Source organism: Gorilla gorilla, chromosome 6 (assembly GCF_029281585.2).
Source record: "Gorilla gorilla gorilla isolate KB3781 chromosome 6, NHGRI_mGorGor1-v2.1_pri, whole genome shotgun sequence".
Lineage (NCBI taxonomy): Eukaryota > Metazoa > Chordata > Mammalia > Primates > Hominidae > Gorilla > Gorilla gorilla.
This window is the reverse complement of record NC_073230.2, coordinates 165532839-165554968: the sequence shown is the minus strand read 5'-3', so window position 1 is coordinate 165554968 and position 22130 is coordinate 165532839. Positions and strand designations below refer to the sequence as shown.

General features: G+C 40.6%; 1 protein-coding gene across 11 annotated transcripts in view; it reads right to left on the bottom strand.

The window, feature by feature from the left end:
• Nucleotides 1-22130, bottom strand: part of RNF32 (ring finger protein 32) — a 37198-nt gene that overhangs the window by 8582 nt on the left and 6486 nt on the right. For 8 of the 11 annotated variants that reach the window (XM_019031358.3, XM_031012972.3, XM_019031359.4 and 5 more), the window contains exons 4-7: nucleotides 14043-14185; nucleotides 11186-11218; nucleotides 10507-10631; nucleotides 10189-10297 (exon numbers count right to left, since the gene is read on the bottom strand). In XM_019031358.3, the coding sequence (XP_018886903.3) occupies nucleotides 10189-10297; nucleotides 10507-10631; nucleotides 11186-11218; nucleotides 14043-14185 (410 nt within the window). Of the gene's footprint in view, nucleotides 1-9765; nucleotides 9897-10188; nucleotides 10298-10506; nucleotides 10632-11185; nucleotides 11219-14042; nucleotides 14186-22130 lie in introns of those variants that run through there. The other 3 variants (XM_055347400.2, XM_031012973.3, XM_055347399.2) reach the window with 1 other exon arrangement.

Sequence of the window (22130 nt, the reverse complement as noted above, 5' to 3'; positions counted from 1 at the left end):
AGCCTGATGGTCTGCATGACAAACACTGGTTCCTTTAACAGAGAGCTCCCGTGTAGCAAGAAAAGCCCCGCTGACGATGGAAAGCATGCTGCTGTGGCACTGGACTCCGGGAGACACGGAGTGAGGGAGGGATCGCCAGGCTTCTTGGGAAGTCAGCCTACAAGGGGCTCTGGGCAGATGCAGCCAGTGGGACGGGGACCTGGGAAGGAAGGAGTGAGGACACAGAGGCAGAGGGAAGCAGGGTGGCAAGACCCACAAGTGCAAGTCACTGGAGCCCGGCTCCACCCGCCTCCCCTCAACAGCCTCTGTCCTCTGGGAACACTCTCCCAGGTCACTCCCCATGGGCCACCCTCCTTCCTTCTTGTTCCTTCCTTTCCTGTGTGAATGTTACGGTCCGGCCAAACTTGTTGACTCAGTTCAGTGAATCACTGTTAGATTTTTCTGTTTCCTTGACTGCACATGAATGACTGGTGGGATCCATGTGTCCCAGGTACCTGGGCTGGAGGTGACCTCTCTTCTCTGAGCTCTCACAGGGCTCTGCTGCTCCTTTCATTCCACACACGTCAGCTGCCCAGTGTTAGCTTTTTCCTGTGTGCATTGCTTATCTCCTTGAATGAGTGCCTTAGATTCAGGGAAGCACCAATTCATCTTTGTAAGGCCCTTAGCATTCAAGAAATTTTGACTTTAGGTTTGCAACAGATGAGAAATGAGAGCAAATATATGCCTCAAATGTACATATTCCAAAGGAGTGCAGTAGAAATCCTTTTTGGGGGAACTAAGAAAAAACACTGCCTACCTAAAATGATTTTCAAGTTACTTTCAGTGTCAAAATTCAGTAAAACATCAACTTTAGCTTATAATCATAACGTTGACATTAGCTTATTAATAAATATACTGAAAGTCCTTCCATAGACATTTATGACAAATTTAAAAAGTGAACTGGGATGAATATTCTTACAGCTTTGAGTATTCAAAAGTTAGCAAGGGTGGTACTTTTAGAAGTCAAATCAACATTTATTAACTATTGTAGTTAATTCAAAGTAATATCCTATGGGTAGCTACTATTAAATATTTTTAATTGTCAGATTCTTCTGTGTGCAGCTTTCTTTATTCCTTTATTTACTCCCTCACTTTTTATGTGGGTTAGATGACCTTAGTAACTGAAAGGGCAAGAACTGTCAAAAACAAATGACAACTGACTTCTAGTTTTTAAACAAGTGGTTGATATTATGAATTTTACAGAAACAGACAAAATACCTAAACATTTTCAATTTTACAAATAATGAATGTCTTAGTGTAATTTTTCCTTTTAAGCCTCACATATCAGATACTTGATAAACAAGAGTTTGAGTTATTGATATGTAAAACAATTACTGGTCATTTACAAGTAACAAGCTGGCTAAACATTTAAAAAAATATACTAACAAAAGCACCCAGGTGAACTCTGTCTACTCAGGAGGGCTTTTTAAGTGATCCATCTTGATGTCAGCAAATTGCTTACTAATGTGTTGACTTATGGCCGCCCTCAAAAGCAAAATGAAAAGCCTGGAATTTACAGCATATCAATGAATCAGTTGATAAGCTTTTACTGGTTTAATATCCTTCCAGTCCTGCTGCTTGGAGCCACTTCAAGTTAGCAACAGAATGTTTGCCATCTCTATGTGATAAAGGAAGTCAAAGGACTAAGCAAACTTTAAGACCATTATGCTGTTTGGAGAGATGTAAATGAAAAAAGTCAGAGAAATCTTGTGCTGGAGGGTGTGGGAGCCAGCAGCCCCTAAAGCCGCCCCAGCATCTGACAAATCACTCACCCCACTTTCTAAACAACGTCTGGGACTTTTAGCTGGGGTGGAGATAATATAATGCACTTGAGAAGTTTTAATTGCAGCAATAAAAGACCCTACCTCAATCATATGACATATGCTAGCAGAGTTTCTAGATAAGGATCAAAGGCAGTCAGGCCCAGCCGCTGCATTCTGGGCAACACTGTGGACTTTCTGTACACACCGGTGCTAGGTATTAGTAGAACAGCTTGAGTGACCTTTCCAGGCCTCTTTGATCTGCGTTCCTCAAAACCTGAATGAATAAGTGTTCGAGGACTACTGTATCATCCCGAGACAACTCAAACACCCTCTCTGACACAGGCATTTCTGAGTGAATTTTTATTCTCTGACACTTACCTAAGGGTACAAAACTCAACATCTGACCTTTTCAATTCTTACCACAAGACTTCAATATAGCTGAAAGGATCTACATTGTAGCACGACATCACTGCTGTGGTTGGGTTTTGTTAGGAATGTGTCAGTGACATCTTAGAGCAACACAACTTTGTGAAAAGAAACCTGCAGTGTATGCAAGCATTCCTCTTCACAGAAAGAGGGTCCCTTTTCACTCGTCAACACACCCAAAAGGTGCATGAAAACTAAAGAAAAGACTTCACTAACTCTCCCTGTAGTAGAGGAGTAAAAATGTACGAACAAAGTTCGACAAGCAAAATAGATTAATTTATAAAAACAGAATGGCTTGGGCTAATCTCATCCTGAGTATTAAAAACGTATCCCTCTTGGTGAGATCCTAAAACATATAAGGGAAACAAACACTTCCTAATCAGCTATGTCTAAAAATATCAAACTATTATCCCTCCTTGCCCTCCCTTCTATTGATTAGACTTCTCTTTCCCTAAAGGCAACTTATCTTTGATCGAAACCAATGGTTCCCAAGTATAGCAAACAAGTTTTCACCTATCTGCCAGCCAAGAAAGAAAGAATAAATTCAGTGGAGTGAAATATGTGTAAGGCCAAATGTCTGCAGTGTGAAAGGAATATCCTTTAGTGTGCGGTCAGGTACTTTTTTCTTTTCTGGTGTTAAAATGGTCTTTCTTTTACACAATGATTCTAATGGTACGTGGTGTTTTGTTTTTTCCTCTAACTTGGTAAGTTTAAAAAGTTGGCACTGACTTTGTTGAAGCCCCAAATTTCTCTCCTAGTTCAGCAGAGTCTAGAAGACTGAAAAGCACTGGAGTGCAGAATCGAGATGGCTGGTGGGTGGGAGTGGAGAATCAGCCACTGACAGAGAGTCAGGGGAGCTGACGCTGACGTACCTTTAACTTTGGAGTGCGTCATGTGATTGATTTCTCCTAGTAATTTGTGATTTCAGTTTTTTTAGGTTAAAAATAAAATGAATTTGCAACAGTTTAACGTTCACCAACAGTGAGAATGGAGATGCCACTTAGAAATGTAGCTGCTGGTTTCACATGTTATTCCCAGACTTAAAAACTGTTGTTCCCCAGATCATTAAGAATTTGCCATAGTCAATCTTATTAATTGCCACACATTTTGCTTTGTAAGATTTCCAGTTTCTAAAATTCAAACCTCAGAGTTCCATACACATAGAAGTATGGAAGGGGTGATGAGGTGAACGCATGTGAACAGACTCAGGGGTGGCTTCCCATACTACGCAGAAAAACTTGGCATGCCTGGAATTTCACTACATTACAAAGCTAGTCTCTCACTCAGAGGGGCCTTGATAAAGTCATTGTTCATTCTGGCTTTGGAATTTATTTTTAATGGCCGTATTACTAGGAAACCTATAGACACCGATGAATCTGAAGCTGGTCCTTATTTAGTACACATTTTTAGTTCTGAAGAACTTTTGGAAATATAAAGGACAAATGTAAGGAGAAAATGAAGCCTGAGTTGAGAACCTGAGACCCACAGTTATATTTTTATTTTAAATATCTTAATCTGATTTCTAGAAGCTTAACAAGCCTCATTTTACTTATAATCTTATGTTAAAATTTTTATAGGTACTTAAAGGAAAGCAGTTCAATTTTCTCTTTTTTACTGAAACATGTTTGTTTCTTGGTGAAAACAATACAATTCTGTTTCTATCATTGGAAAAATGACATTTTCACATGTTATGCCCAGATTAAACTAGATAAACTTGTTAATAGTATACTATTATGCTAGATGAAAAGAGTCTTTTCTAAAGGCATCTGAGGATGATGATGACTTTCTTTACTAAGATAGGGTCCGTGTATTATTTGTCTCACGTTTATTATTAAGCTCTTCCAGTTTTGAGCTGTAAAATATTCTGCTCATTGATTACATCTTTTAAAAAGAACAATAAAATAGATGCAACCCCTAAACATTAATATATAATATATACAAGGAAATTCTCCACTTGTACCAAACATGTAAATCAAGATGATCATTTTGCCTTGTCAACCAGGACAAATTACCACCTAGTGTGCTCTTGCAGTGTTTTTCTTTTTCTTTTTCTTTTTTTTTTTTGGATGGAGTTTGACTCTTGTCGCCCAGGCTGGAGTGCAGTGGCACGATCTTGGCTCACTGCAACCTCTGCCTCCCGGGTGCAAGCTATTCTCCTGCCTCAGCCTCCTGAGTAGCTGGGATTACAGGCATGTGCCACCACACCCGGCTAATATTGTATTTTTAGTAGAGAAGGGGTTTCTCCATGTTGGTCAGGCTGGTCTCGAACTCCTGACCTCACGTGATCCCCCCGCCTCAGCCTCCCAAAGTGCTGGGATTGCAGGCGTGAGCCACCGCGCCCGGCCCTTGCAATGTTTTTCTACAGCCTTCAGAAAGTTGTAAAAGCCACGGTGGCAATCACGCAATGTACCGTGTGCATTGGAGCAGAATCTGAGATCCAGGCTCTCTGCCCGCTCTCTGAACTGCACACGTTCTGTTAGGATCGTGGTGTTTTGTCTGTTCCCTCATTATCTCCCCTGACTAACAAAGCACAGGCAGAGAGCAGGCACCCAGGAAGCTATTTGACTCCATTAATTTCATGTATCCATTAAAATGTATTTAAGAATGTAATCCGTGTGGAATGTTTTTGGCAGTAACGTATAAAGCAGTGTTCTTTAATCCCCCTTCAGATGAATGAACTCAATTTCCCAATTGATTTTTCTCAAATAATTTTTTTCTCCACTGGTCTGAAATATCTTCTTTAGTACACTAAAATTTCCTGTATGCTGAGATGTGTGACTTTCTACTGTTTCATTGTTTGTCTATTATTCCCCAAGAATCTTAGTTGCCAAATTTATATATTTTGATATCTAACAAGGCTGTTCTATGTCATCAATCTGTCTTTTAAAAAAATTATTAGCTCTTCATACCTCTTTAGATAAACTTTAGAGTTAACCTGTAAAATCCTAAATGCACAGCCAATCCTACTCCTTTGGGAGTTAGAAACTACATTAAATTTATATAAGGTAAGTGGACATTTTTACTCATTCCAGTGTAAAATGTCTGTCATTTTATTCAAGCCTTTTATTCCATCAGAAAAAAATTTTTCTTATCAGTGTGGTACATTCCTTGTTTGGCTTATTTTAATATAAATATAATGTAAAATTATAATATACATGTGTGGATTTATATAATATGCATAACATATATACACGTACGTGCACACACATATATTTTGTTTTCATGTGTTATTGGCAAGGATTGGCTCAAGTGTGATGACAGTAAGTAACCTAGTTTTCTTTATGGTTTTACTCTCTAAAACAATGTGTTTTTAGTATTTGACATATAGTTTTTAATGTGACAAGGAAATTTCATTCTAGTTCTAGTGTCTGTCATTATTAAGAATGGATGTTAAGGCCGGGTGCAGTGGCTCACGCCTGTAATTCCAGCACTTTGGGAGGCTGAGGCTGGTGGATCACAAGATCAGGAGATCGAGACCATCCTGGCTAACATGGTGAAACCTCATCTCTACAATTAGCCGGGCATGGTGGCGGGCGCCTGTAGTCCCAGCTACTTGGGAGGCTGAGGCAGGAGAATGGCCTGAACCCGGGAGGCGGAGGTTGCAGTGTGCCGAGATCACGCCACTGCACTCCAGCCTGGGTGACAGAGCGAGACTGTGCCTCAAAAAAAAAAAAAAAAGAATGGCTGTTAAATTTTATTTAATATCTTTTCAGTAAAAACGGAGATGCTCATATAATTTTTTTCAGTCATTTCATACTTTAAATTTCTTTCCACGTTTGCTATTTTTACAGGAAGTAATTTCAATTATATTTTCACTTCTATTGCATAAAGTTGTATACAACAATTTTGTAATTTTAAAATGATTTCTATTTATATGGGTACACCTCCCTTTCTGTGTATCTACAGAAAACCAACGTCCCAGGTCAAGCAGTCAGGCAGAGACAGAGAGGAAGCACACGCAAGAGAGTGAGACTGTGCCCGTGTACACACGCAATTCACTTTACTGAGTCCACTGATTCAAATGCTCAGCTCATCTGGAAATACCTCACAGGCACACCCAGCAATAATGTTTAACCAGATAACCTGAGCATCCCTTAGCCCAGTCAAGTTGACACATAAATTAACCATCACACCTGGGTAATGTGAAATTCAATAACCTAGTTCAATAACCTTTTGGATTCCATTAAATATGCAGGGCATTCTAAAATTGTAGATTAACATTTCTGAGAGGATTCCCATCGCTCACAGAATGAGTTTACTAAGTTGGAAAGGTAGAAAAAAAGCATCAAATGGTGAGGTCATTTGGTAAATGATTAAGAAGTGGTCTTTATTATAAAGGACAGCTGTTGAGTTCTACTCATACAGGCATACAAGCACATAGGGCATGGACCCATATAGGCACCTACTACCTACTGCTAATACACTATTTTACAGTAAGTTCAATCTTCATTTATTTAACATGAGATCTGAGTTTACAGATTTCAAGTGTTTATGGCCAAATGAGTTAAGTGAGCAAGAGTTACATGATAGGATCCCTATTCATGTGACAAATTATGAGTATAACCTCACTATGATCTGAGTGTGTGTGTGTATATGTATACATCTGTTCCTCCCCACCCCCACACTTGAAACTTGAATGAGGTAAGATTACAGTTCAGCAGATAACATGGTCACTTGTATTATGTTTAAGGTAGCAGTTATTGATAATGCAGACTGCTGATATCTACAACCCATCAGTGACCCATAACATTAACGTAGTAGGCCCAGCACTTTGGAAACGAAGTGGAATAAAAATGATCACAGTGTGGTGCCTGCAGTGAAAGCAGATTTTGCTTTGCAAAAGTTATGTTTCTGTTAACTGTATACATGTGGTGGGTCATTGCTGTAAGCTAAAAATAAAATCCTGGCCGGGCCATGGTGGCTCTCGCCTGTAATCCCAGCACTTTGGGAGGCCAAGGTGGGCAGATCACCTGAAGCTGGGAGTTCAAGACCTGCCTGGCCAACATGGGGAATCCCTGTGTCTACTAAAAAAATACAAAAATTAGCTGGGCATGATGGCGGGTGCCTGTAATCCCAGCTACTCAAGAGGTTGAGATAGGAGAATTGCTTGAACTCGGGAAACGATGGTTGCAGTGAGCCAAGATCGTGCCACTGCACTCCAGCCTGGGCAGCTGAGCGAGACTCCATCTCAAAAAAAAAAAAAAATCCTAAGGCCCCCAGCAACAGAACGAACCCCCTCTTGGCCAAGGGGGCCCTAGGAAAACCTTAACAATGGAATTTCCGGCCACGATGGGAAGAAAGGTGAGACGCCCCTTATTATGCCCACTCCGTGCTGGAGTTTAAGCTGAAGTGACCAGTATTCCTTTAAAAGTGATAAGGCTGACGACAGTCTGAGGCAGTAAGAAACCAAAGTACAAACAAGACCTAAGGCCATGCCCGGCAAGGGACAGTCATGCCGCAGGCCATCAGTCTTGCTGCGCAGCATCCTCAACTTAGAGATTCCCTTCTGCTGACTCCAGTATTTAGATAGAGCCCTACTCCTTTAACCAACTGCAAATAAAGAATCTCTGAATCCACCTACAATCTGTAAGCCCCCACTTCAAGATATCACGCCTTTCTGGCCAAACCAATGTATAACTTCCATGTACTGACTGATGTCTTTGCCTGTAACTCCTGCCTCCCTAAAATGTATGAAACCAAACCGTAATCCGACCGCCCAGGGTGCACTTTCTCAGGACTCCTTGAGAGTGGGTTTCCTGGCCTGCAGTCACTCATATCAGTCAGAGTCCACTTCTTTAAAATACTTTACAGAGTTTGGTTTTTCTGTCAACATTGTTTAGAAGATATTTCTTATTGTGGTTGAGGAAAAGTCTGAAAGCCACTGCCCTAGCCTATGGCTCTTGCCTATAATCCCAGCTAACTGGGAGGCTGAGGTGGGAGGTTTGCTTCAGCCCAGGAATTTGAGGCCAGCCTGGGCAATATAATGAAACCCTGTCTCTAAATAAAAATAAAAAACAACTTATACAGTTTGTTCTCAACTACCACCCCTGCAAAAAATAAAAAATCAGTTTTACTTATCAGTTTCTTCACAGATATTCAGCTTAAGTGAATTTGCTATTGAAATCATCTGAGATCATCTTAAAAGCCCCAAAGGAAAAACCACATTTGTAATATATAAGCTAGAATATCATTCATACTTCTGTTCTTCTTGATCTCTTAGATGGTATTGTTTAAACATACAATAGAGGTTTAGAGAAGACCAAAGAAATTGGAAGAAAGCTTCAACTAGGCTTTGAAAAACTGGCACATTTTAAGCAAGGCAGAGGGAACCAGTAGGAACGGGCAGGACATGCGGGGGCGGGCATGAGTGTGCTCAGAAAAGCAGACACGGGGATCAGAGCGGGGTGTTCAGAGCGATGAGGGCTCAGGACGAGGAGGCAGCAGTTGGGATGAACCAGGGATAAAACAAAAAACAGTATTTGTGGGGAGGTGGGATGGCCACAGGGCAGCGGACCCAACGTCCAGTGGGACAGAGCTATGAATCTGCCTTGTAAAGTTCCATCCCTCTGTGGGAGACACTGAATTAGAAACTGAGGAACTTGTTTGATCAGGTCTCCCTGCCCCGACTGCTCTTGGTCACTTGCTTTTTGTTATTTTTCGTTTCCTTTTTCCATGAAGCTGAAGGCTGCAGCATTTGAACACCTGAGCACTGAACGCTGAAACTGAACCTTCACTGGCTACTTTACAAGATAACACAAGGCACATTGTAATGGTTGCTTCACTTGTTTCCAGCAACCTGGGCCAGTTCTCGTCCAGTTCAATGGGCTGAGACCACCAACACTTTCAGTGGGCCTTTATCGTCAAGAGTTCTTATAAAATGATGTGTGCACATGAAAAATATTTATATATGTAAGGTAAAATGACTATCAAATCTGTAATTAAAATTTTATAAGAGGTGACAAAAAGTCACTTCTGATCTAAGAGACAACCTACTATGACATATTAGAAATTACTAAGAGTAGCCCAGAGAACACAACTGACTGTCAACGACTGAAGATAAAAAACTGGAAAGAATGTAAAGGAAGGATGACGCAATCGTGCATGGCGGTCCTTTACCAAATTGAGAATGAACACCCGAGATGAATGATCTCTGAAGATGAGAGAGACTGCTCTCAGGAACAGAACACACAGTAACTCATCTCCATATTCTAGGAAATGAGTTAATAGTGATAATAAATACAGAATTTCCAGCACCTACTGTGTGCTGGGCCATTATAAATGCTACAGCTCTTCTCAGGCCAACACTGCCAGGAAGAAGTGATGGCTTTCATATGACAGCCTTGGAGCTGCTGCTGTTTGCCTGAAGCCACAGGCTGATGGGGTAGGACTGTCCTTTTCATATGGGGACAAGGAATGGGAAATTGTTAAATAAGTCCCCCAAAAGTAAAACTAAAACATAAATAGTGGTTAAGAGGAAGGGTAGACATGGAAGTTAGCTCTAAAGCTCATTGTGATGACCCCACGAGGTACTCAATACAATGGTAGCATGTGGGGGCTTTATTTTTATAGGCAGCTTCTATTTTCATTACTATGAGATGTGCAGCAGATGTCTTCATTTACACATAGCCCAGGAGATGGGAAAAATTAAGCTGGTTTCCAGTCTTGTGTCTGAAGAGATAAGTTTATTTAAACAATTAGCACAAAATGGCCAAACAGAAGTTGCTTTGATTTAACCTAATTTTATGATTTAACTAGAAAAGAAAGTCTAGAAGTATTTTAACATGTAGGTTGGAAAGCCAACTAAAGTTAAACAGGATTTTTAGCAGCATCTCAACCATTTTTAAAAAGCCCTCAAAGTGAAGGAAGTCTCAAAGTTTTACCACCTCTGTTAGCCTTCCTGACCCCAAGTGAATCACCCGCACGGAGACCATATCTGGAGAACATAATGATCTTTACCTACCTTTTTTTCAAAGAATTTTTTTCTTAACTTGGCATCTGTGGGAGGTACTGTTTTCCTCAGGTTTCTGTACCACTTTCTAACAACATACCCTCTCCAGTAGGCTTGGATTCTAAAACACAGATATTTGAAAATGACTAATTTATGATGACTCTGTGTCAACCAATACTTCAGTAGTTGTTATAAGCCCTGTGCTGTACAAGGCCCTGGGGAAATTATGGTGGCCAAGAAGAGAGAGAAAATCCCACTATTCAAAAAACAAGTTAGTTGTCATAGCCTGATCTGTGTCTGCTTAGCGCCAAACGGGCCTGGCGTCCTCACCTGGTCACACACTTGATTCTGAACAGGCGGGCCCCATCGTGTATCACTCGGGTTTGATACTGGTTCTTTCTACAGAGAGGACAGGTTTTCTTATTTGTGAACTTTTCAAAAGCCTGAAGACATGCCTGAAGAAAAACATTTCACTTAAAATTTTACAAGTAATTACTTACAAACAACGTTTTTACTTCCAATGTTAGTGTTCTAATTATAGTGTTCTTTTCTCCCATAACTATGAGACTTAGCCCAATTTAGGTTATAAAGTGAGGAGGTTTCATCAGGTGCTACCACCTTCCTCACGAAACCTGTTCCAAAAATGATTTCTTACAAGAATATACATGCAGAGACATCAAAAACTTCTGAAATCCACTAGCACAAAGGTGAGTCACGTGTGTGTATGGGGCCACATGCAGATCGATCATGTGAATTTAGCTGTCACTTTGACATGCATTACTGACAACAATCTGTTACATAAACATTTGTGGTTCTTTTGTCACAAAACTCATGATTTTCAAAATAGGATGAATTGTACTGTAGCCTACAGTCATGTTTCTTTAACTATAGATGGTGGTGATGAATAAAATAAATGGCTCTCCTTAGGAGCCTTGAAAATGACTACGGTTTCTCTGCACTGTAAGAGCGACGTGTGCAGCACCTGGGCAGGCGTGAGGGGTGGACTTACTTTGTGGAACACATGGGAGCATGAAAGCAGCACCTGTTCATGAGGAAACAGAACAACGTTGAAGTTTACAAAAGAGAAGCAGCATGTATCCAACAGTTAAAATCCTGAATGCTTAGAAGGTAAGCTGTATTATTTCTTTAAAAAAGCAAATTAATGACTTTGATATTTATACTATTTATTGTTTGTTTAGCACAGCACAAGTATATACTCTAAATAACAAAAATTCATGATCTGAAATATCAAATAAACACATGAACTTTGATATTTAACTATTAAAATGAGTGTATACTTAAGAGCGAAACAATGACAAAATGAAAGTTTCCCTTAGATGCGGGCACTAACTGCAAACTGGAGGGGTGAGGAGGGGGGCCTGTCCAGTGAGGCCAGGGAAATTTTAAGTAAATACCATTTATGTCTTTGTTCAGCTCAGTTATGCCCCCCAATTTTTGTGAAATCATAGCTCTACTGAGATATAATTCTGACAGTCTTAAATTTAAATAGCAACAAATCATGGAGTCTTTTTTCTTTTTTAAATGCAGGGAAAGTGTGCTCACAAGAAAACTTCACCTTTCGGTGACCCAAATTCCCCACTAAACAGTGATATACTGGGCTGTGACAAAAGACTGAAGCTTAGACCAAATGAAGAAGAAGGCAGTGGGTACTTAGTAGAAGGGACAGAGCTGCCAGCCCACCAGCGCCAGGCCCTGCAGGCTGCCACACAAAGGCCAGGCTCCTGCTTCCCTTGGGAGGGGCTGCTTTCAGCAACGGGGAGGAAAGCAGGGGAAACTTGTGAGACTGAGGAAAGCGGTGGGGGCAGGCGAAGGGTTTTCCCTTTTTGTCAAGAATCTGACTTGGGTGACCACAGTCTGGGGCACTCCTGGGTGAGGTTTCAATCTCAGCCGGCCCAGGATGCCTGCGTGGGGAAAACTTAACAGTTTTTAAAGTGAATCCCACCTGCCTTCACTCAATGTATGCTTTTCTTCTTAAATGGAAGAAATACAGAAATAAGTAGAACTCAGAAAGTTGTAAAACCTTTTCTTGAAACTTATTGCCAAGAGTAAGTCTGAATTGAATAAACTCAGTAATAGGGTCCTTTTTCATTACCACCATTTAATAGCAATCTTTTCTATACTTAATTCATTCTTTATAGAATACTTTTCAGTGTTTTATCAACATATATTCTATCTATACTGAGCAATATTAGACTTCAGTATATTAAAGTGTTATCTTTTTAAGTGTCCCCAAATATTTGTTATTGGCAAAAATTCTCTGATGTAACAAAAATCAAGGATTAAGTAGTGGAAAACACACTAAAAATGGCCTAGAAGTTAGGATTGGATTCCAGCAGGACTCTCATACTTTCTGAGTTGGCCTACTATGAATCATTTGAATTGTTTTTTATTTCCTCATCTGCTAAATGGGCAGAATGCCTACTATACAAAATTAATTGAAGGCCCTCTGAAATCACTAAATGTTATAAAAATGCCAACTATTGTTTATAACTAAGGAAAAATCTGAACATGGAAACGATCACTGGAAATGCAAAATATACAGGATAGGTCTTATATCAAAACCAAATAAAAATAATGGAATTTAGTGAGAAATTTATAAAAATCAGAAAGAAATGTTGGGCAGGGTACACCCTGATCCCCATAAGATACTAACTTTCACTTTTCATTCTTCATACAGACACTCGGGTTGGATATTTTAGTATAAGTAAGAAAGAGGTTGCTTAGCCAGAAAGACACCCTCTGGCTTTATTCACAGTTTTGCTACATTAAATTACTAAATTATCCTAGACAATTTGTGGTTTCAGGGCTAAAATCTGTCCAAAATACCCAACTTTCACATATGTAAGATTAGGTCCTGATAGAGAACTGGAATATAGTAAGTATGTCTAAAGTAACTTATGAATTCAAATTAGTGAATAGAAGTGTAACTGTTGTGAGCTTTCTTGCTGATGAAACCTACTCAAATTCAACGAAGACTCAGAGTTCATTTGCCCAGACTGTAATAAGCCTGGGTTCCTAGGCTACAAACTCCAAGGCTGATTTTAACTGTATTTGCTGTGTTTTCTCAGCAAATCTCTGAGGGCCTGCTATGCAGGAAGCGTAATGCCACACCGCGTGGGAAATTGTTACAGGGCAACCACGCACGCACGTGCACGCACACACTTCTGATAAATCTAAGTGTCCCCAACTTCAGGGGACAACAGTTTAGTTAGGCAGACAAAATATGTATAGAAAAAACCCTGTAGGCATTCTCTCTCTCTCTCTCTCTATATATATATGCATTCTCTCTCTCTCTCTGTGTGTGTGTGTGTGTGTGTGTGTGTGTGTGTGCGTGTATATTATCTGTTAACCCAGAGTAGTATCATCAGTCTTACTATGGTAAAGTTTCATGAATAAAAATCATTAAAAGATTTTACTTTTCTTAAAGATTCTCTCACAAATTCTTTGGAGACATTCAAGCACAGTTTTTTTTTTCTTTTCTGACTCAAATCACAAAACCACTTAAGAGTCCCTCTGCTTTCATCCTTCCCGCGCTGGGACACAGCTGCTCCTGGGAAGCCCCCCAGTTGTCTGCACAGCTGCATGGGGCCTGTTGAACGGAAACATTCCTTTTGTACAAACTTTAGTACTTGAGAGTACCAGTTAGTAAACAAACAAAACTATTTAATGAGGGTGTTTAGCTCTTCACACACTTTAATTAATGGAAAACAAAATGGAAGTGTGTGAGGCTCACACAGGAGGATGAAACTGGAAAAAGGAAGCTTGGAATCTTAGGCTCCAGCTCTGGGCCTCGTCCCTAGGAAACAGCCCAGGAGCTCTCTAGCTCACCCTCGTATGCTAAACACCTGAGGACGAAGCTCGAATTCTTCTTTACAGATGGGGCATGGTTGCACGGAGTCCCCTTGCAGGAGGGAGCGCTGTTTCACCTTCTCCCATTCATCTGATGACAGTGGAGGTGGTGGAGGCCCAATGAGGCCCAACTTCTGTGCTAAAGTAAGACAGCACAGGACAGGAGTTAGAGTGTCTTTTAGCATATGGCACCCACCTATAACTTTAATGACACCATTTGCAAACAAAGATTAAAGAACTACATATAGATCACATACTTCATTTCACAATAGAAGCTGTCCATTGGTATCCACAGGGAATGTGTTCCAGGACATTCCAAGGATGCTCAAGTCCCTGATAGAAGATGGTGGAGTATTTGCATACAACCCATGCACATCCTCCTGTATACTGCCAGTCATCTCGATTACCAATAATTCCTAATGCAAGTGCTATGTAAATAGCTGTTATACTATATTGTTTTTAATCTGTATTATTTTTATTATATTGTTGTATTGTTATTTTTTATTCATTTATTAAAATTTTGATCTGTGGCTGGTTGAATCTGTGGATGCCAAACCCACAGATACAAATGGTGGACTGTATATAGGATGCCGTTTTTCTATGAGGGTGCAAAAGTCAGTAGTAATAATACCTGACATTTTCAATACATTTATTTTTTATTTACAAAGCATTTCCCATATCTTATTTCATTTCCCAATAACTCAATAAGGCAAGCAGGAGTGATCTCCAAGTTTATGAAAGAAAAACTGAGGAATACTCATTGTTCACACGTATTGGCCCAAGGTTCTCCCAGTTCTCACCTGCCTCAGCCCTCAGCCTTCAGCACTGCCTCTCCCGGCTCACCTTGCTCTGCCACCAGTGGCCTCTACATCAGTCTGCACCTCCCCTGCTAAAAACTTCCTATGACGTATCATCACGGTCAGAATAAAGTTCTTATTTCAATAACACGTGGGTACCCACCATGTGCTGTCTCGGCATCGAGCTGATAGTGCGGTGGGAAACACTCACTTTGAAAAAGCAACTGCAACATCCTCAGGCAAAATGCAGGAAGCAAAGTTCACCTTCCGCCACCTCCCCGCACCCCAAAGACGGGTCAATACATAAAAAAGCATCGACCTACAAGGGTATCTTCAGAAACAGAAGACAAAATGTTACATCGACAAAACATGACAGAAAACTATGAAGGGACACTTTTGAGTACAGAAAGAGCTCTTGGGCTTTTAGAGTAGAAATGTGAACGTCCACTGAAAGGCTGGAAGAGAAAGCTAAGATACAGTCCTGAGATGCTTAACAACGGGCGATTGTTGTTAAGAAATGTGCTGTTAGGCGATTTCGTCATCTTGCTAACATCACAGCATATGTACACATGCTTAGCTGGTACAGCCCACCACACACCAAAGCTACACGGTACAGCTGATTAGACTACACACCTGCACAGCATGTTACTGTACTGAATACTGCAGGTAACTGTAACACAATGGTAAGGATCTGTGCATCCAAACACGGAAAAGGTACAGTAAAAATATGTATAAAAGATTAAAAATGGTGTACCTGTGTAGGGCACTCACCATGAATGGAGCTTGCAGGCCTGGAAGTTGCTCTGGGGGAGTCAGTGAGTAAGTGCTGAGTGAGTGTGAAGGCCTAGGACATGACTGTACACCACTGTAGACTTCATAAACAGTCTACACTTACGCTACACTAAATTTATAAAAATATATTTTCTTTAATAATAAATTAAAGTTAGCTTCCTATAACTTTTTTACTCTCTAAACTTTTAAATTTTTTAACTTTTTGACTCTTTTACAATAACATTTAGCTTAAAACAGTATGTTGTCCAGGCTAGCATGTAGTGATGTGGTCACGGCTCACTGCAGGCTGTGTCTCCTCGGCTCAAGCTATCCTCCCACCTCAGCCTCCTGAGGAGCTGGGACCAAAGGCACACAGTACCATGCTCAGCTAATTTTTCAGTTAATACAAAATATTTTCTTTCTTTATATCCTTATTCTATAAGCTTTTTCTATTTCTCAAATCTTTTTTTTTTTTTAACTTTTTTGTTAAAAACTAAGACACAAACACACATATTAGCCTAGGCCAACACAGGGTCAGAGTCATCAAGACGTCACGAAGTGGTAGGAATTTTTCAACTCCATTATAATTTTATGGGACCACTGTGGTTTATTGTTGATTGAAACATTGCTATGTGGCACGTGACTGTAATCTCACAGAAAAACATATATCAGGAGACAGAAAATAAGAAAATCAAGGGACCGGTCTAGGTGTTGTTGTGACATCTGAAAAACTGGCATTTTAGAAAGAAAACATGGAAAATGGGGAGTAAAAATTTTAAAGAAAATAGTCCAAAACATCTCCCAGAAGCAAAGGACATGAGCTTCTGGTTTGAGAGGGCCCAGTAAGTACTCAGAACATCGAATCCCGTCACTGTGAGAATCTCGGAGACAGAAAGCAGACTCAAAAAAACAGGCCTCAAAAAAGGATCAGGAATCAGAACTGCATCAGACTCATCCACAGCACAACAGACAGGAGAAGACAATTCCTTCAAAATTCGGAGGAAGGAAAGATTTCCATATCAAGATTCCTTATTAGCTATCAATCAAATGTGAGAAAAGAGCAAAGACATTGTTACACATGTGAGCTTCTGCGTGGGTCTCCTCCGCACTCCTCCAGGGAGCTACTGACAGAGAAGCGTCGCCACCACGAGGGAAGAAACCAAGGAGGAGGCCGCCATGAGGTCCAGGGAGACAGAATCCAAGGAGAGAGCCTGGGGTCCCGGGATGCTGCTCAAGAGGGAGCCCGGGGAGGGGCCGGGGGAGGGGACCACGGAGGATTCCAGAAGCAACGTCCCCATTGATAAAGTGCCCTGGTATATTTTAATGTATTGAGATAATGTATTTCTGGAGGAGATTTTAGGGATGAATCAGTGATGAGTGATGATAGAGGAAACTAAAATGTGAAAAAATAAGACATAACTTCAGGTAGAATAGAAAAATGTCTGAGAAGGAAACTGTAATATAGAACACCACATTGCTCAGCTGTGAGTGAAGTCACGGAATTGTAACAGAGTAAACACTGAATGTTATTAGTCTAACCACAAGTTATGAAAACAATATGCTAAATCTCGATCTTCTGCAGTAAGAAGAGATATCCAGAACTGAAAATTAACAAAACAGCAGCATAGACATGTTATTTAGAATTATTAAAAATATGGCTGGGCATGGTGGCTCATGCCTGTAATCTCAGCACTTTGGGAGGCCGAGGTGGGTGGATCACCTGAAGTCAGGAGTTCGAGACCAGCCTGGCCAACATGGTGAAACCCCGTCTCTACTAAAAATACAAAAATTAGCCAGGTGTGGTGGTGCACACCTGTAATCCCAGCTACTCAGGAGGCTGAGGCACGAGAATCGCTTGAACCCGGGAGGTGGAGGTTGCAGCGAGCTGAGATTGTGCCACCGCACTCCAGCCTGGGCATCAGAGCAGGACTGTGTGTCAAAAAAAAAAAAAAAAGAAATACTAAAAATAATACCAGAAGGATGAACCAAAGGATTTGAAAATGGCTGCCTTAGAGTAATGCCCAAAATGGGTCAGGGGAATGCTACACTTTCTGTTATAATCCTCATAGAACAATTTTACTTCTAAAACTATGCCCATGGATCTTCTGATAAGAATCAAGCAGCTACAAGTGTGATGAACGCTATGGAGAATGGTGTGCAGGATGCATGGGGCTGTGACCCCAGAGAAGGTTACTTGACCAAAGTGGCATTAAATGGAGACCTGCAGGGTTAAGAGTAACAGCAGCAGGTGAAGGGGGAGGTTTTCTAGATGGAGGAAAAGGATGTGCAGATGGCCATTAGTGAGAGAGCACCTGGCCTGCAGAGAAACAAATGAACAGTAAGACTGAAGAGGCTGAGACTGAGGTTGCGGAGGAGGGGCGCTGCCTCAGGCCAGCTGTTTGCCTTTGGCTCAAGGTGTGGGAGCAGGGAGAGACAGGGCCCCCAGCACCACCCTTCCTCTTAGACTTGGGTGGGCACTTGCTGTACAATCCAGACTCTGCTATGGTCAATGTCAACTGCCTCAACTTCAAACATCCACATCTCCCCATCATGCAAACCTGGCCTTATATTTATAAACTAATCAAGACCTTAGAACGGGAGGGAGAATAGGTAAATTGTATTGACAGATTTCAGCAAACTGCTGTGCTCTCTGGCCACAATGTAATAATGTTTAAAATCAATAGCACGTCCAGTGTCCATCTTGCCTTTAGAACCCCACTGCGCGTCAGTGGAAATGGGCTCAGCCTCACAGAGGTCTCTTGATGGATCTAAGCATGTCGTGGAAGTCTTGCTACCCTTTGCCAATTTTTAGGCTATCAATGGGCATGTGACCATCTCAGGTGAAGCGGAAGGAAGGTCTTTTGGGAGCTTTCTCCCCTGCCTTTCCAGCTCCTCCCTTGTTGTTGAGGACTGACCCTGGGGCTGTGCACCCTCTTGTGTCCACGCACGGGGCAGCACCTCCCGACGGCAGCACCGCAAGGAGGCTGGTCCCGGCAAACATCAATAAGCCACCAAACCAGAACTGCTGTGAACAATGACACACACCATTAAGGTTTACATCACTTTCAGTGTGTTGCTTGTATATTTGCAGCCAAATGCATCCTAACCCATCACCTCTCCTCACCCCGCTTAAAGGAAAAAAAGAGCCTCAGGGCCAGATGATTTTACAAGTGAGCTTCCCCAAACTTTTAAGGAACATATCATCCCTATTTTCTGTTATTCCAGAATCCTGAAAAAGAGGGAACACTGCCCAACTTATTTGGTGAAGCTTATATGGCTTTGATAATAAAACCAGACAAGGACAATCATAGTCCAGGGTAATCCATGGTTAAACGTCAAACATCGTAAACGAGAATTAGTTATCAGAATGCAACAGTGAATGTGAAAAACACCGTGGGCAAGTAGGGTTTATTCAAGCTATGCACGAAGATTCAACATCAGAGTCCGTCACTGTAATTTACGGCACAAACAAACTCGAGAAAACCCACAACAAACACGCTCATCTAAAAAGTTGCAGGAAAGAAAGCATTTAAAAAAGTACACCTATTAATGAGTTTAAAAACCTGTAGCAACTTGCTAAAAGGGAAATTTTATAATTAGATAAAGGCCAACAAACAACACAAAACAACAATAAACAAAGGGAAAACATCACATAAGTAGGTAAATGAAACGTGTTAGGCTCAGGAACGAGACAGAAATGCTAGGTATTACTACTTGTATTCACCACAGCTCAGGAGATCCTGGCCGGATTAAAAACAAAAGCAGGGAAAAAAAAGAAGGGGCATAAAAGTAGAGAGGCACAGACAGTAAGAATCACTGCAGAGATCAACTGACTTACTCAGAAAACCCCTAAGAATTGGAGACAAAAAGACCTAAATGGTGTGAGATGCCACCATATTTGTGGATCAGATAACACTGTAAATACGGTATTTCCCCCATCTACAAATCCAGTTCAAAAAAAATCTCCAGCAGAATTTTATGTAGAAAATGAGGCAGTTTTAGGGAAAAAAAAAGAGGAAACGTCTTTTCCTAGCAGCTATTAAGACATATTGCAAGACTCTATTAATCAAAACAGTGCAATACTGACATAGAAGCAGAAGCCTTGGAAGGAGAGAACAAAACAGCTTTAATCTCGTCGATTTTCCCAGTATCATAAGCAAAACAAACTGTGGTGACATCTAAATGTGAAAGGTAAAAGATTAAAGGTAAATAAAGAAAATGTAGAAAAATCTTTGCACTCTCAGAATGGTGAAGTATATCTAAAGTCTCTCCCAAACAGCAATAAAGTGAAAAAAACAAAACAAAACAAAACAATGGATTTAACATTAATCAGAATGAAAATTGTATTCAATATAAAACAATAGATATAATTTAAAAGATGGTAAAAGAACAGAAGATATTTTCAGTGGCTAAATCAACAAGAGATTACTATGTAGAATATGCAAAGAACTCCAGTAAATCAGCAAGAAAAGACAGAAATCCAAGTGGAATATTACGTATAGATAGTAAAGAGCATATGGTTCAATGTCATTAGTAACTAATACGCACAATCAAGATTTTTTCCATAAAGAGGTCCTGAAAAAAGGTCTCATCTATTTTCCTTAATAACTTTACTTATTTTCCAAATTGGGACGTTCCTCTTTATATCTAATTTAAATTTTTCCTGATAAAACTCTTAAGATTGATCATGATGAAACTATTTGGTCATCTACATAAACCACACAGGTACAACAGAAGATCTTCACTAAACTACTGTATGACATTATTCCAAGTCTCAACATGTTCATGAGCCATGCTGTTTTCTAGAAGACAACAAGCTTGTTAGCAGAAGTTCAGAGGAGGACAGTATCAAATATCTCCCCTGGCGTCGCTGTGAAAACAGGTCCCCTCCACCTTGTGTGACTCCAACACACAGATCTTCCAGCACCTCCAGATCCATCTGACCTGAGCCAAGACACGCCATCCTCAACCAAACCTATTTTCCACGCCTATCAATAAAAAATCATATTTCTAACTTTTCAGTTTAAAATAATTTCAGATTTACAAAAGGTTGTAAAAACAGTATGAAGAATTCTCAGCAAAGGACTAGTATCCAGAACCTACGAGGAACTCAAACAAATCAGCAAGAAAAAAAAAAACAAATAATCCCATCAAAAAGAGGGCAAATGATACGAACAGATATTTCCCAAAAGAAGATCTGCAGATGGCCAACAAACACGAAAAAATGGTCGTCACTCGTCATCAGGGAAATGCAAATTAAAACCACAGTGAGATACCACCTCATTCCTGCAAGAATGACCATTACTAAAAAGTCACAAAACAACAGATGTTGGCGTTGATGTGGTGCAAGGAGAACGCTTATACACTGCTGGTGGGAATGTAAATTAGTACAACTTCTATGGAAAACAGTATGAAGACTCCTTGAATAACTAAAAGTGGATCTATCCCTCGATCCAGCAATCCCACTACTGGGTGTCTACCCAAAGGAAAAGAAGTCATTATATGAAAAAGATGCATGCATACGTATGTTTATTGCAGCCCAATTCACAACTGCAAAGATACGGAACCAACCTAAGTGCCCATGAACCAATGAGTGGATAAAGAAAATGTGGTATATATACACCATGGAATACTACTCAGCCGCAAAAATGAATGAAAAAATGTCTTTTGCAGCAGCTTGGATGGAACTGGAGGTCATTATTCCAAGTGAAGTAACTCATGTTGTATGTTCTCACTTATAAGTGGAAGCTAAGATACGAGTATACAAAGGCATACAGAGTGGTATAATGGACACTGGAGACTCAGGAGGCGGAGGGTGGGAGGGGTGTGCGATAAAAAAAATGCATGTTAGGTACAGGGTAGGCTACTCTGGTGGTGGCACTAAAATCTCAGAATTCACCACTATATAATTCATCCATGTAACCAAAAACCACTTGTACCACAAAAGCTATTGAAATAAAAATAAATAAAAAAGAAGAAACACACAAAAAACAAACAAACAAAAAATAAAAAAAAACAGGCCAGGCATGGTGACTCATGCCTTTAATCCCAACACTTTGGGAGGCTGAGGTGGGTGGATCACCTGAGGTCAGGAGTTTAAGACCAGCCTGGCCAACATGGCAAAACCCCATCTCTACTAAAACTACAAAAATTAGCTGGGTGTGGTGGCACACACCTGTAATTCCAGCTACTTGGGAGGCTGAGGCATGAGAATCACTTGAACCCGGAAGGCAGAGGTTGCAGTGGGCCAAGATTGCACCACTGCACTCCAGCCTGGGCAACAGAGCAAGACTCCATCTCAAAAAAACAAAACAAAATGAAATTTCAACATGAGTTTTGGAGGGGACAAACTTTCAAACCATAGCCTAGCCACTGTGAGCTATCAAAAGACCTCTGGTACCTATCAACATAGTAATATATGTGAGTAGTGGATAAGGAACAAAGTATGAAAAGTACTTAGCTTGATCCTGTGAAAAAGTCTTCCAGACAACAAATGTAAGTGAAGGATTCCGTTCT